This window comes from Chiloscyllium plagiosum, unplaced genomic scaffold (assembly GCF_037043375.1).
Source record: "Chiloscyllium plagiosum isolate Xiang-an unplaced genomic scaffold, Cpla_swu_hap1 HiC_scaffold_9, whole genome shotgun sequence".
In the NCBI taxonomy this organism is placed as follows: domain Eukaryota; kingdom Metazoa; phylum Chordata; class Chondrichthyes; order Orectolobiformes; family Hemiscylliidae; genus Chiloscyllium; species Chiloscyllium plagiosum.
In genome coordinates this window covers 19971638-19984588 of record NW_028270147.1, presented here as the reverse complement: position 1 = coordinate 19984588, position 12951 = coordinate 19971638, and the positions used below count along the sequence as shown (strand labels likewise).

Sequence of the window (12951 nt, the reverse complement as noted above, 5' to 3'; positions counted from 1 at the left end):
GCTCCAGCACCAGCTGTTCTAAGAATACATCTCGGAGGCACTCCACAAAGTCTCTTTCTTGAGGTCCAATACCATCCTGATTCTCCCAGTCTACCTCCATGTTGAAATCCCCCATAACAACTGTAGTAACATCTTTGCGACAGGCCAATTTCAGCTCCTGATTCAACTTACATCCGACATCCAGATTACTATTTGGGGGCCTGTAGATAACTCCCAAGAGGGTCTTTCTACCCTTAGAATTTCTCAGCTCTATCCATACTGACTCTACATCCCCTGATTCTAGGTCCCCCCGTGCAAGGGACTGAATATCATCCCTTACCAACATGGCCACCCCACCCCCTCTGCCCGTCAGTCTGTCCTTACGAAAGCACGTGTATCCTTGAATATTCATTTCCCAGGCCCTGTCCATTTGAAGCCACATCTCAGTTATCCCCACAATATCGTATCTGCCAATTTCCAAAAGAAACTCAAGCTCATCCATCTTATTTCTAATGTTTCGTGCATTCATATATAGTATTTTTAATTTGTTACTGCCCTCACCCTTCCCATCAACTCCTATTTCACTCAACCTTCCAGCATGACCCCTTTTTGAGTTTTCTGCTTCATTGATACAGTTGTCTTTCTTGACTTCCCTTGTTCTAACTTTCCCTTCAATTTCCTTCTTAAACATCCAGTTTGTCCAGGGAGAGGGTACAATCAGAATTGACAATATTTCTGTTGAATAAAGGGAACTATTGAGCTATAGTTATTTCTTTTAAAATTTGGCAGGAGCTGGGGAAGGTAGATTGGGAGCAGCTGTTTGAAGGTAAATCCACATTAGATATGTGGGAGGCTTTTAAATAGAGGTTGATTAGGGTGCAGGAGAGACATGTTCCTAGGAAAATGAGGGATTGAAATGGCAAGATTAGGGAACCATGGATGACAAGTGAAATTGTGAGACTAGCTAAGAGGAAAAAGGAAGCATACATAAGGTCTAGGCGACTAAGACTAACAAAGCTTTGGAAGAATATCAGGAATGTAGAACCAAGCTGAACCGAGGAATTGAGAGAGCTAAAAGGGGTCATAAAATATCTTTAGCAACAAAGTAAAGGAAAATCACAAAGCCTTTTAGTTATATATAAAGGAGCAAGAGGGTAACCAGAAAAAAGGTTGGCCCAAAAAAGGATAAAGGAGGAAAATTATGCGGGGAGTCAGAGAAAATTGGAGATTCTTAATGAGTATTTTGCATCAGTATTCACTGAGAAGAGGGACATGACAATGTTGCAGTTAGGGATAGGTGTTAGGGATAAACTCTAGATCAAGTCGGCATTAGGAGGGAGGAAGTGTTGGGTATTCTAACCAGCGCTAATGTGGACAAGTACCCATATCTGGGTGCGATCTATTCCAGGTTACTGAGGGAAGCGAGAGATGAAATAGCTGGAGCCTTAACAGATATCATTGCAGCATCCTTGAATATGGGTGAGGTCCTGGAGGACTGGAGAATTGCTAATGTTGTCCACTTGTTTAAGAAGGGTAGCAGGGATAATCCAGGTAATTACAGACCAGTGAGCCTGACATCAATAGTAGGGAAGCTGCTGGAGAAGATACTGAGGGATAGGATCTATTCCCATTTGGAAGAAAATGGGCTTATCAGTGATAGACAACATGGTTTTGTGCAGGGAAGGTCATGTCTTAGCAACTTAATAGAATTCTTTGAGGAAGTGACAAAGTTGATGAGGGAAGGACTGTGGATGTCATATACATGGACTTCAGTAAGGTGTTTAATAAGGTTCCCTGTGGTAAGCTGATGGAGAAAGAGAAGTTACATAGGGTTCAGGGTATACCAGCGGGATGGATAAAGAACTGCATGGTTTTCTCCGGGTGTTCCAGTTTCCTCTCACAGTCCAAAGATGTGCAAGTCAGGTGAATTGGCCATGCTAAATTGCCGATAGTGTTAGTTGCATTAGTCAGAGGGAAATGGGTCTGGATGGGTTACTTTTCGGAGGGTCGGTGTGGACTTGTTGGGCTAAAGGGCTGTTTCCACACTGTAGGAAATTTAATAGGAGACAGAGAATAATAGTGGAGGGAGCTTCTCAAAATGGAGAACTGTGACCAGTGGTGTTTCACTGGGATCTGTGCTGGGACCACTGTTGCTTGTGCTATACATAAATGATCTCAAGGAAGGTATAAGTGGACTGATTAGCAAGTTTGCAGAGGACACGAAGATTGCTGGAGCAGCAGACAGTGAAGGGGACTGTCAGAGAATACAGGTATAGATAGATTGGAGAGCTGGGCGAAGAAATGGCAGAAAGAGTTCAATCCGGGCAAATGTGGAGAGATACATTTTGGAAGATCCAATTCAAGAGAGAACTATACAGTAAATGGAAAAGTCCTAGGGAAAATTGATGTACAGAGAAATCTGGGTGTTCAGGTCCATCATACCCTGAAGGTGGCAACACAGGTCAATAGAATGGTCAAGAGGCATATGGCATGCTTTCCTTCATCGGATGGAGGATTGAGTACAATGGCTGACAGGTCATGCTACAGTTGTATAAGACTTTGGTTCGGCCACATTTGGAATAATACGTACAGTTCTGGTCACCACATTACCAAAAGTGAGTGCTTTGGAGAGGGTGCACAGAAGGTTCACCAGGATGTTGCCTGGTATGGAGGGTGCTTGCTATGAAAAGAGGTTGAGTAGATTAGGACTATTTTTATTGGAAAGAAAAGGTTGAGGGGGGACCTGTTTGAGGTCTACAAAATCATGAGAGGTATAGACAGGGTGGATAGCAAGAAGCTCTTTCCACAGATTGGGGGACTCAATTACTAGAGGTCACTAGTTCAGACTGAGAGGGAAAAGTTTAAGGGAGATATGCGTGGAATGTTCTTTACACAGAGGATGGTGGGTGCCTGGAATGCGTTGCCAGTGGAGGTGGTAGAGACGGGCCAGATAGCGATAGATGAATCTAGGCAGGTACATGAATGGGCAGAGAGCAGAGCGATACAGATCCTTAGAAAATAGGCGACAGGTTTAGATAGAGGATCTGGATTGGCGCAGGCTTGAAGCGCCAAAAGACCTAGTCCTGTGCTATAATTTTCTTTATTCTTTGGATGTCTCTCCTCCCATTCCAAGTTCCTCTCCAGTCCTGAGGAGATGTCTCTAATCCCAGCACTGGACCAGGCAACAAAGTATCCATTTGGCAAAATATACTGCCCACTACTACCTATTACCCTCCCACAGCACCCTGTGCCATAGTGCTGTCGAACCTCCTCTTGTCCACACAGCTTGCAAGAACATCCAGGGTTCAAGGTTCAACGTTAGCCCTTGGGTCCCCACACCGACCTCACCTGCTCCAATCTTGATTACAGACATAATCTATATGGACTCACTTGAAGGGTGTGACTACCACCTGTAGCTAAACGTCCAGATAACTTTTCCCTCCCTCATGAGATACAACATCTGCAGTCTGAGCCCAGCTGGTCAACTTAGATCTGAAGTTGCAAGCATTTGTGCGTTCAGTCTTAATCACCATGACTTGGAGGTGCCAGTTTTGGACTGCGGTGGACAAAGTTAAAAATCACGCAACACTAGGTTATAGTCCAACAGTTTTATTTGGAAGCACTAGCTTTCGGAGCACCGCTCCTTCATCAGGTGGTTGTGGAGGTTAACATCATGCTCACAGAATTTATAGCCAAAGGAGTCCAGTGTCATGGAGATGTGATACAGTAAACAATCTTAGAATAAAACTTTCATCTTACACACACACACACACACATATATATATATATATATATAATATATATAAATACACGCTTGATCATGTGTGCTCACACCCACATACTCCCATGCACATTCAATCTGTCACAATCTGTCTACATGCACACACATAAGCTTATGGGTTGAATTTGTTTTTGCAGAATTACATTTTATTTTGCTCAAAAATTGCATGAATTCATGTAAAACTCAAACTATACAGAGGGTTTGTCAGTCTGACATAGCACTGGGATACAGACTTCACACTTATTGTTTAAAAAGCTGAGCTATGAAATTACATTCTCAAGATAGAAGTTTCGGGATTTACGTAGCAAAAAACAGAAACCAGCATATCCCATTATAAAAGATGAAAGATGGAAAAATGCAGATGTAGCAGGGCTGTTGTTATGGGTGACTCCAACATTCCCAATACTGACTGGAACCTCCTTAGTGCAGCTCGTTTGGATGGAGCCATTTTTCTCAGGTGTGTTCAGGAGGGTTTCCTTACTCAGGCCGATGAGAGGAAAGGTCACTTTGGATTTGGTGCGCAGCAATGAGCCAGGACAGGTGTCAGATCTCGAGGTGTGAGAACATTTTGGTGACAGTGACCACAACTGCCTCACATTTACCGAAGCCATGGAGAGGGAAAGGAGCAGTTAGCATGGGAAGACATTTAATTTGGTAAAAGGACATTATGACGCTATCAGGTAAGCATTGGGAAGTACAGATTGGGAGCAATTGCCCCATAGCAAGGGCACAACAGACATGTGGAAACTGTTTAAAGAACAGTTGTTGTGAGTGATGCATAAATTTTATCCTGAGTCAGGCAAGAAAAGGTAAGATTAAGGAGCCTTGGATGTCGAGAACAGAGGAGCTTCTCATCAGAGGGGCAGCACAGTGGCTCAGTGGTTAGCACCGCTGCCTCACAGTGCAAGGGACCCAGGTTCGATTGCAGCCTCAGGCAATTGTGTGTGTGGAGTTTGTACATTCTCCCAGTGTCTGCGTGGGTTTGGTCCAGGTGCTCCGGTTTCCTCCCAAAGTCCAAACATGTGCAGGTCAGGTGAACTGGTCATGAAATTGCCCGTAGTGCTAGCTGCATTAGTCAGAGGGAAATGGGGAGGGTTTACTCTTCGGAGGGTCGGTGTGGACTTGTTGGGCCAAAGGGACAGTTTTCACACTGTTGGAAATCTAATCTAATCAAAGAAGACAGCTTACGTAAGGTGGAGGAAGCAAGGATCTAGCCCAGCTTTAGAGGATTACAGGCTTGCTAGAAAGGAGCTCAAAAATGCACTGAGGAGAGCCAGGAGGGGGCACGAAAAGAGCTTGGCGGGAAGGATCAGGGAGAACCCAAAAAGCATTTTACTCATACGAGAGAAATAAGAGAATGATCAGAGAGAAGGTACAGCCAGTCAGGGATAGTGTAGGGAACTTGTGCGTGAAGTCTGAGCAGATAGGGGAAGCCCTAAATGAGTTTTTTGCTTTGATTTTCACTAAAAAAAGGGACCTTGCTGTGAATGAAAACTTTCAGGAGCCGGGTAATAGGCTTGAACAGATTGAGATTGAGGAATTTGATGTGCTGGAAACTTTGACAAACATTAAGATTACAAGTCCCCAGGACCAGACCAGATTTATCCTACATTGCCCCGAGACGCGAGAAAGGAGGTTGTTAACCCACTAGCCAAGATCTTTGTCTCCTCACTCTCCACGGGAGTTGTTCCAGAGGATTGGAGGGAGGCAAATGTTGTTCCTCTTTTCAAGAAGGGTAATAGGGAAATTCCGGGCAATTACAGACCATTCAGTCTTACGTCTGTGGTCAGCAAAGTTTTGGAAATAATCCTGAGGGATAGGTTTTATGAATATTTGGAAAAATGCAGTGTGATTAAAAGCAGTCAGCATGGCTTTGTGAGGGACAGGCCATGCCTCACAAATCTTACTGAGCTCTTTGAGGAGGTGACAAGACAGGTTGACGAAGGTTGGGCAATGGATGTAGTGTATAGGGACTTCAGCAAGGCATTTGATAAGATTCCCCATGGTAGGCTCATTCATAAAGGCAGGAGGTATGGGATACAGGCAGATTTGGCTCTCTGGATTCAGAATTGGTTGGCTGACAGAAGGGAGAGAGTGGCCGTAGATGGGAAGTATTCTGCCTGTAGGTCAGTGTTGAGTGGGGTCCCGCAGGGCTCTGTTCTTGGGCCTCTGCTCTTTGTAGTTTTTATCAATGACTTGGATGAGAAGGTTGAGGGGTGGGTTAGTAAATTTGCAGATGACACAATGGTTGGAGGTGTCGTCGATAGTATAGAGGGCTATTGCAGGCTGCAACGTGACATAGACAGGTTGCAGAACTGGGCTGAGAAATGGCAGATGGAGTTCAACCTGGATTAATGTGAAGTGATGCATTTTGGAAGGTCGAACTTGAACGCTGAATATAGGATTAAAGACAGGACTCTGGGCAGTGCGTAGGAATAGCAAGATCTTGGTGTTCAACTGCAGAGATCCCTCAAAGTTGCAACCCAAGTGGATAGGGTTGTTAAGAAAGCATATGATGTTTTGGCTTTCATTAATAGGGGGATCGAGTTTAAGAGCTGCGTGGTTTTGCTGCAGCTCTACAAAACCCTGGTGAGACCGCACTCAGAATATTGTGACCATAAGTTTTGAGAAGAATTGTAGCTCAGATTGAGGTTCTGAATGTAGGTTTGCTTGTTGAGCTGGAAGGTTTGTTTTCGGACAATTCGTCACCATACTAGGTAACATCTTTGGTGAGCCTCGGAATGAAGCACAAGTGGTGTAGCCCACTTTCTATTAATATGCTGGTGGTTCCTTGGGTTGGTGATGTGATTTCCTGTGGTGACATCTTTTCCTATGGTGATGTCATTTCACATTCTTTTTCTCAGAGGTGGTAAATGGGATCCAAGTAAATGTGTTTGTTGATAGAGTTCCGGTTGGAATGCCAAGCTTCTAGGAATTCTCGTGCATGTCTCTATTTGGCTTGTCCTATGATGGATGTGTTGTCCCAGTCGAAGTGGTGTCCTTCCTCATCCGTATGTGAGGATACTAGTGAGAGTGGGTCATGTCGTCATAATGAGCATCAACCAGCCACATAACGACATGATCCACTCGCACTTGTATCCTCACATACGGGTGAGGAAGAACACCACTTCGACTGGGACAACACATCCATCATAGGACAAGCCAAATAGAGACATGCAGGAGAATTCCTAAAAGAATGGCATTCCAACCGGAACTCTATCAACAAACACATTTACTTGGATCCCAATTACCACCCCGAGAAAAAAAGAATAGGAAATGACAGCACCAACCCAAGGAACCACATGCATATAAGTAGAAAGCAGGCTAAACCACTACTGCTTCATTCGGAGGCTCACTGAAGATGTTACCGAGTACGGCGACGAAACGTCTGAAAACGAACATTCCAGCTCAGCGAGCAAACATACATCCATATTGTGTCCAGTTCTGGTCTCCTTATTTTCAGTAAGATGAGGCGGCTTTGGAGAGGGTGCAAAGAAGGTTTACCAGGATGCTGCCTGGACTGGAGGGCTTGTCTTACGAACAGAGTTTGACTAAGTTTGGACTTTTCTCTCTGGAGAGAAGGAGGAAGAGAGATGACCTGATCAAGTTGTATGAAGCAACTAGAGACATGGATAGAATCGAGAGCCAAAGACATTTGCCCAGGGCAGAATTGATTGCCTCGAGGGGTTAGTTTTAAGGTGTTAGGAGGAAGGTATAGTGGAGATGTCAGAGGTAGGTTCTTTAAGAAAAGAGTAGTGAACGCATGGAAAGCATTGCCAGCGGTAGTGGTGGAAGCAGAGTCATTAGGGACATTAAAACGACGGCTGGACATGCACATGGACAGCAGTGAATTGAGGGTGCATAGGTTAGGTTATTTTATTTTAGATTAGGATTAATCCTTGGCACAACATCGTGAGCCGAAGGGCCTGTTTGGTTCTGTACTTTATGTTTTTATCTGCGATTGTTTTCTGTATCACATCTCCATGACACTGGACTCCTTTGGCTATAAATTCTGTCAGCATGATCTTAACCTCCACGACCACCTGATGAAGGAGCAGCGTTCCGAAAGCTAGTGCTTCCAAAAAAAACCTGTTTGACTATAACCTGGTATTGTGTAATTTTTAACTCTGAATCACATTAATGGCCAGAAGCTCTCATATACAGTAGCAGAAATATCGCCTGACCTGACACCTCTATCATATATTATTTAATTTGCTAATATACTCTAGTGGGGGTGATATTACTCAGTTTACTGGATGGCTGGTTGTTGCAGAATGGTGCCAACACCACATAGAGTCATAGAGATGTGGTTGAGGTTACCACAAAGGATTCTTCTTTTCAACCTCTCCCCTTCCCAGAGTTGTGGTGACCCTCAAGTTAAATCACCACCAGGTGTCTCTCTCTCTCTCTCTCTCTCTCAAATGAGACAGCAGCCTACCTTCTGGTAACTTTATACACTCTAGTATCCCTGCTGTTTACCATTCATGAAAAACCAGTATCAATCTTATATACAAGCTATTTTTAAGAAGAGAAACAAAAGACTAGAGATCTAAACAAACCAAAGACCTTACTTATACTGTAAAGATTAGAAATACTCATCAATCCTACTCAATGAGCTGCTTTGTTTATGAAAAGCAATCAACGAACACCTCTTTCCTTCCTCTGCCTCACCCCTCAAGAAGCTCAACATCAGCACTCTGTGTACATTCCCATTAAAGAGGGTCTGGATCACTTAGAGGATCGGGTTTCAGCAGGTTCTTAATTAATCTGCTTTCTTTCTAACAATCCTTTCCAGCATTCAGTACGCTTGCCTTTATTGGTCAGAGCATTGAGTATAGGAGTTGGGAGGTCTTGTTGCAGCTGTACGGGAAATGAGTTAGGCCACTTTTGGAATACTGCATGCAATTCTGGGGGTCTCCCTGCTCTAGGAAAGATGTTGCAAAACTTGAAAGGGTTCAGAAAAGACGTACAAGGACGTTACCAGGGTTGGAGGACTTGTTGGAGAGGCTGAATAGGCTGGGGTTGTTTTCCCTGGCGCATTGGAGGCTGAGGGGTTACCATCTAGAGGCTGATAAAATCATGAGGTGCTCGGATAGGGTGAAAAGCAAAGGTCTTTTCCAGAGGCTGAGTCCAAAACTAAAGGAAATAGGTTTAGGGTGAGAGGGGGAAAAATTTAAAAGGGACCTAAGGGGCAACTTATTCACGCAGAGGGTGGTGCTTGTATGGAACAAGCTGCCAATGGAAGTGGTGGAGACTGGTACATTTACAACATTTAAAAGGCATCTGGATGGGTGTGTGAATAGAAAGGGTTCAGAAGGATATGGGCCAAGTGCTGGTAAATGGGACTAGATTACTTTCGGTTATCTGGTTGGCATGGATAAGTTGGACCAATGGGCCTATTTCCATGCTGTACAGCTCTGTGACTCCAAAGTGAATACCTACAGAATTTAATCTGTACATTTCAGTTTAGTGCCAATTATAAACTAAATTAGGCCAAATTAGTTGCTGTTTGTACATATTAAAGATTAGACTTTCTTATCCAGAAAATGCACGCACTCAGATTTCAGGAAACACCAGGTATATTTCTGAGCCGTTATGATGAGAATCTGAGTACCAGCAATAAATCCAATTCCATAAAGGATGCTGAACCTTGTTCAGCTCAATACCTAGCCAAAATTACAGCCTCCAGTAAATCATCTAAATTGGTCTGTTCAAGTCAATGGTTTCTGTACATGGAGTCTCTACAACTGCTTTATGACCTGCTCACAAGATGTAGAAATATTAAGTAAAGAATGCATGAATAGAAAAGTTAATTACACCTAAAACACTGCACAAGTGTCATTTCAGTTTTAGAAGCCAAACAACAATTGTTTTAACCCTTCTGTACCTGAAGTCTGATGTGGGCACTTCATTAAGACTTCTGGTGCTCTGAATCCTGGAGTACCTGCTCTTGGGGCAACTTGTTGGCGTCTAATGATACAAATAAGGTAATCTTATTACTTGAAAACAACCATTTAGAAGAAAAACAAATAAAACATTTCTATTCATTTCTGTTGAACATACTTTTCAATCAGGTGTTTTACAACCACATCTGAGACTGTCATTTGAATTTCAGTTTTCCCCTTTGTACTACTTTAGTCAGACTGCCCTGCTGGCTAGAGGTACAGCAACAGAAGTAGGATCTTCAGAATCTGCTTCTTTACATTCTACCAGAGAACAGACTGAAAGCTGTTTGTCCATGCCATACCCAGTAAAGACATAAAACAGGCAAGTTGTAGAAAGAGAATTTCGCTCTGTTCTGGACTCAGCATATTCAAACGTTTACAAATCAAAGGAATTAAACAATTGAAGGTGGATATTGCCATACTCCTCATGAAAATAATTTCTTAATACTTCACTAGCTAGCACAAATAAACTAATTCCTTTATTGGTCAGAATATTGAGTACAGGAGTTGGGAAGGTCATGTTGTGGCTGTACAGGACATTGGTTAGCCCACTGTTGGAATATTGTGTGCAATGCTGGTCTGCTTCCTATCAGAAAGATGTTGTGAAACTTGAAAGGGTTCAGAAAAGATTTATAAGGATGTTGCCTGGGTTGAAGGATTTGAACTATAGAGAGAGGTTGAATAAGCTGGGGCTGTTTTCCTTGGAGCATCAGAGGCTGAGGGGTAACCTTCTAGAGGTTTATAAAATCATGAGGGGCATGGATACGATAAATAGACAAAATCTTTTCCCTGGGGTGGGGAAAGATAAAAAGAGATTTAGGGTGAAAGGGGAAAGATAAAAAGAGACCTAAGGGGCAACTTTTTCCACACAAAGGGTGATGCGTCTGTGGAATGGCCAGACGAAGTGGTGGAGGCTCGTATAACTGCAACATTTAAAAGGCATCTGGATGGGTATATGAACAGGAAGAGTTTTGACAAGTGCTGGCAAGTGGGACTAGATTGGTTCGGGATATCTGGTTGGCATGGACGAGTTGGACTGAAGAGTCTGTTTCTGTGCTGTACATCTCTGTGACTCTAAAATCTGAATACAATAATTGAAAATAAGAACTTACAGTGTAGGAAATACTCATTCATTGAGTCTTTAATGAATCCTGAGGTGAGCATTAAGATCACTGAATTGCAACCATAATGTGGATTATTCCAAGTTACATTGATTTCTTTGTGAGTAGCATAGCACCAGTTGGTGTGGAAAATTAAACTTCATGTCAGGATCTTTGTGAGAATTTTGAATAAATTCTTCATTTTGATAGTGTAAGCATCTCCCTTATCAGGGCTATTTTTAAAATTTTAAAATAAATGGTTAATTTTCTTATGTCAGATTTTGATTTAGATGATTGAGTTGCTACAATTGAACAAAACATTTGGAATTCGACTTTGAATTTCAGATAGCTTTCAGTGAGTAAAAGTATCATAGGATCATCAGAGAATCCTTACAGTACAGAAGCAGGCCATTTTGGCCCATTGAGTCTGTACCGACCCTCTGAAGACTATCCCTCACAAACCCACGCCACGCCACTCCCCTCCCCACCCCCATTCCTATAAACCTACATTTCCATAGATAACCTACACATCCCTGGACACTATGGGCAATTTAGCATGGCCATTTCACCTAACCCACGCATTTTTGGACTGTGGGAGGAAACTGGAGCACCTGACGGGAGCATGCACAACTCCATGCAAGCAGTCACCAAGGTTGGAATCGAACGTGGGACCCTGGTGCTGTGAGGCAACAATGCGTCACCTCAAAGTGTTCATCTGTTGCATGAATATGTAATTCTGTAACTGGTGTAGTCATATCAACTTTTCCACAAAAATATTCAACTACAAGAATGAAAACAAGATGCTGTGAAATTGGACAGAAGTAGAGTTTTAGATGATATAAAGGTAGAATATTGGAGACCATTCTGGGAATGTAGAGTGCTGAAATAATCAAGACATGTCTGAATAATAAGGAAGATTTCAGCAGTTGATGAGCTGTGATAGGAGTGGAATCAGGTAATCTTACACAAGTGAAAAGAGTTGATTTATGCTTTTTATGGGATATAGGCACTGACAGAGCCAGCATTTGTTGCCTGTTTCAAACTGGCCATGAACCTAGTGACTTACTAGGCCAATGTAGAAGGCTATTAAGAGCCAATTATATTGTGAAGAAAATGTTACCACTTCTGATGACTGTTGCTATGGTCACCTTTACAGAGACCAGTTTTCACGTTCATACATATTAAATGAATTTTAAATTCCACCAGCTGCTGTGGCGAGATTTGAACCCATGAACATGAAGCACAAGTCTGGACCTCTGTATTATGAGTCCAGAAATATTACCACTATACCATCATGATGGCATAACATGTGGTTGCAACTCATCCTCATATCAAAAACAAGACCAAGGCTTTTAAAATTCTGGACCAGCCTAAGACAGTTGGTAAGAAGAGACGTGGAGTTGACAGCTAGAAAATAGGAGCCAAGAGAGACTGTGGCAGTTAGAAGTGGGTATTGTCAACACACATATAGAAACTAATGCTATGCCAAGGGAGGTCACTGATGAAGGGCGACACATAAATGAGAATTAACAGGTGAGGAAGGACAGATGCTTGAGAAAGCAGAGGTTGTGGTGTGGGGGAAAAAAACAAAGAGAACACATTTTGCAGATAATTCTCTGGTAGTAAATAGATAACCAAAAAAGGAACCAAGCAAGCTAAGTCACATACAGTTGGACAATAGTGGAGAGCCATTGTAGAAGAATGGTGGTGCTGTCAAGACTGTTGAAGGCCTCAAACAAGGTATGATGGCAAAAGCAGGATTAGTTTATTTTTGTCAGTGAAATAGAAGGTCTTCTGTGACTTTCATAAGAGTGGTTTCAGTAAAGTGGCAGGGACAGAAACTTAATTGGAGGAACTCAAATTCTAGGGAAAACAGGCATAGATTTAGAAGGCAACAATACCCTCAGGACTTCCAAGAGGAAATGGAGTTCGGTGATGATATAGTATTTTTCGAGGCTCATATGGTCAAGGACTGGTGACTTCAGATTAGCAAGAGATGGAAGTACCTGAAGAGAATTAGCAACGTCAGGCAACATGGAAGGTGCGTGGTCAGTGATTTGAAGGATATAGGATTGACATGACAAGCTTGAAGAGGACAAGGTAGGTATGGAAACCAAATAGAAACCAGACAACAAAGTAACTTTAA

At 42.8% G+C, this 12951-nt stretch overlaps 1 protein-coding gene across 2 annotated transcripts in view; it reads right to left on the bottom strand.

The window, feature by feature from the left end:
* Positions 1-12951, bottom strand: part of cdc7 (cell division cycle 7 homolog (S. cerevisiae)) — a 97821-nt gene that overhangs the window by 16096 nt on the left and 68774 nt on the right. For both annotated transcript variants that reach the window (XM_043698773.2, XM_043698774.2), the window contains exon 10: positions 9648-9730. In XM_043698773.2, the coding sequence (XP_043554708.2) occupies positions 9648-9730 (83 nt within the window). The remainder of the gene's footprint in view (positions 1-9647; positions 9731-12951) is intronic.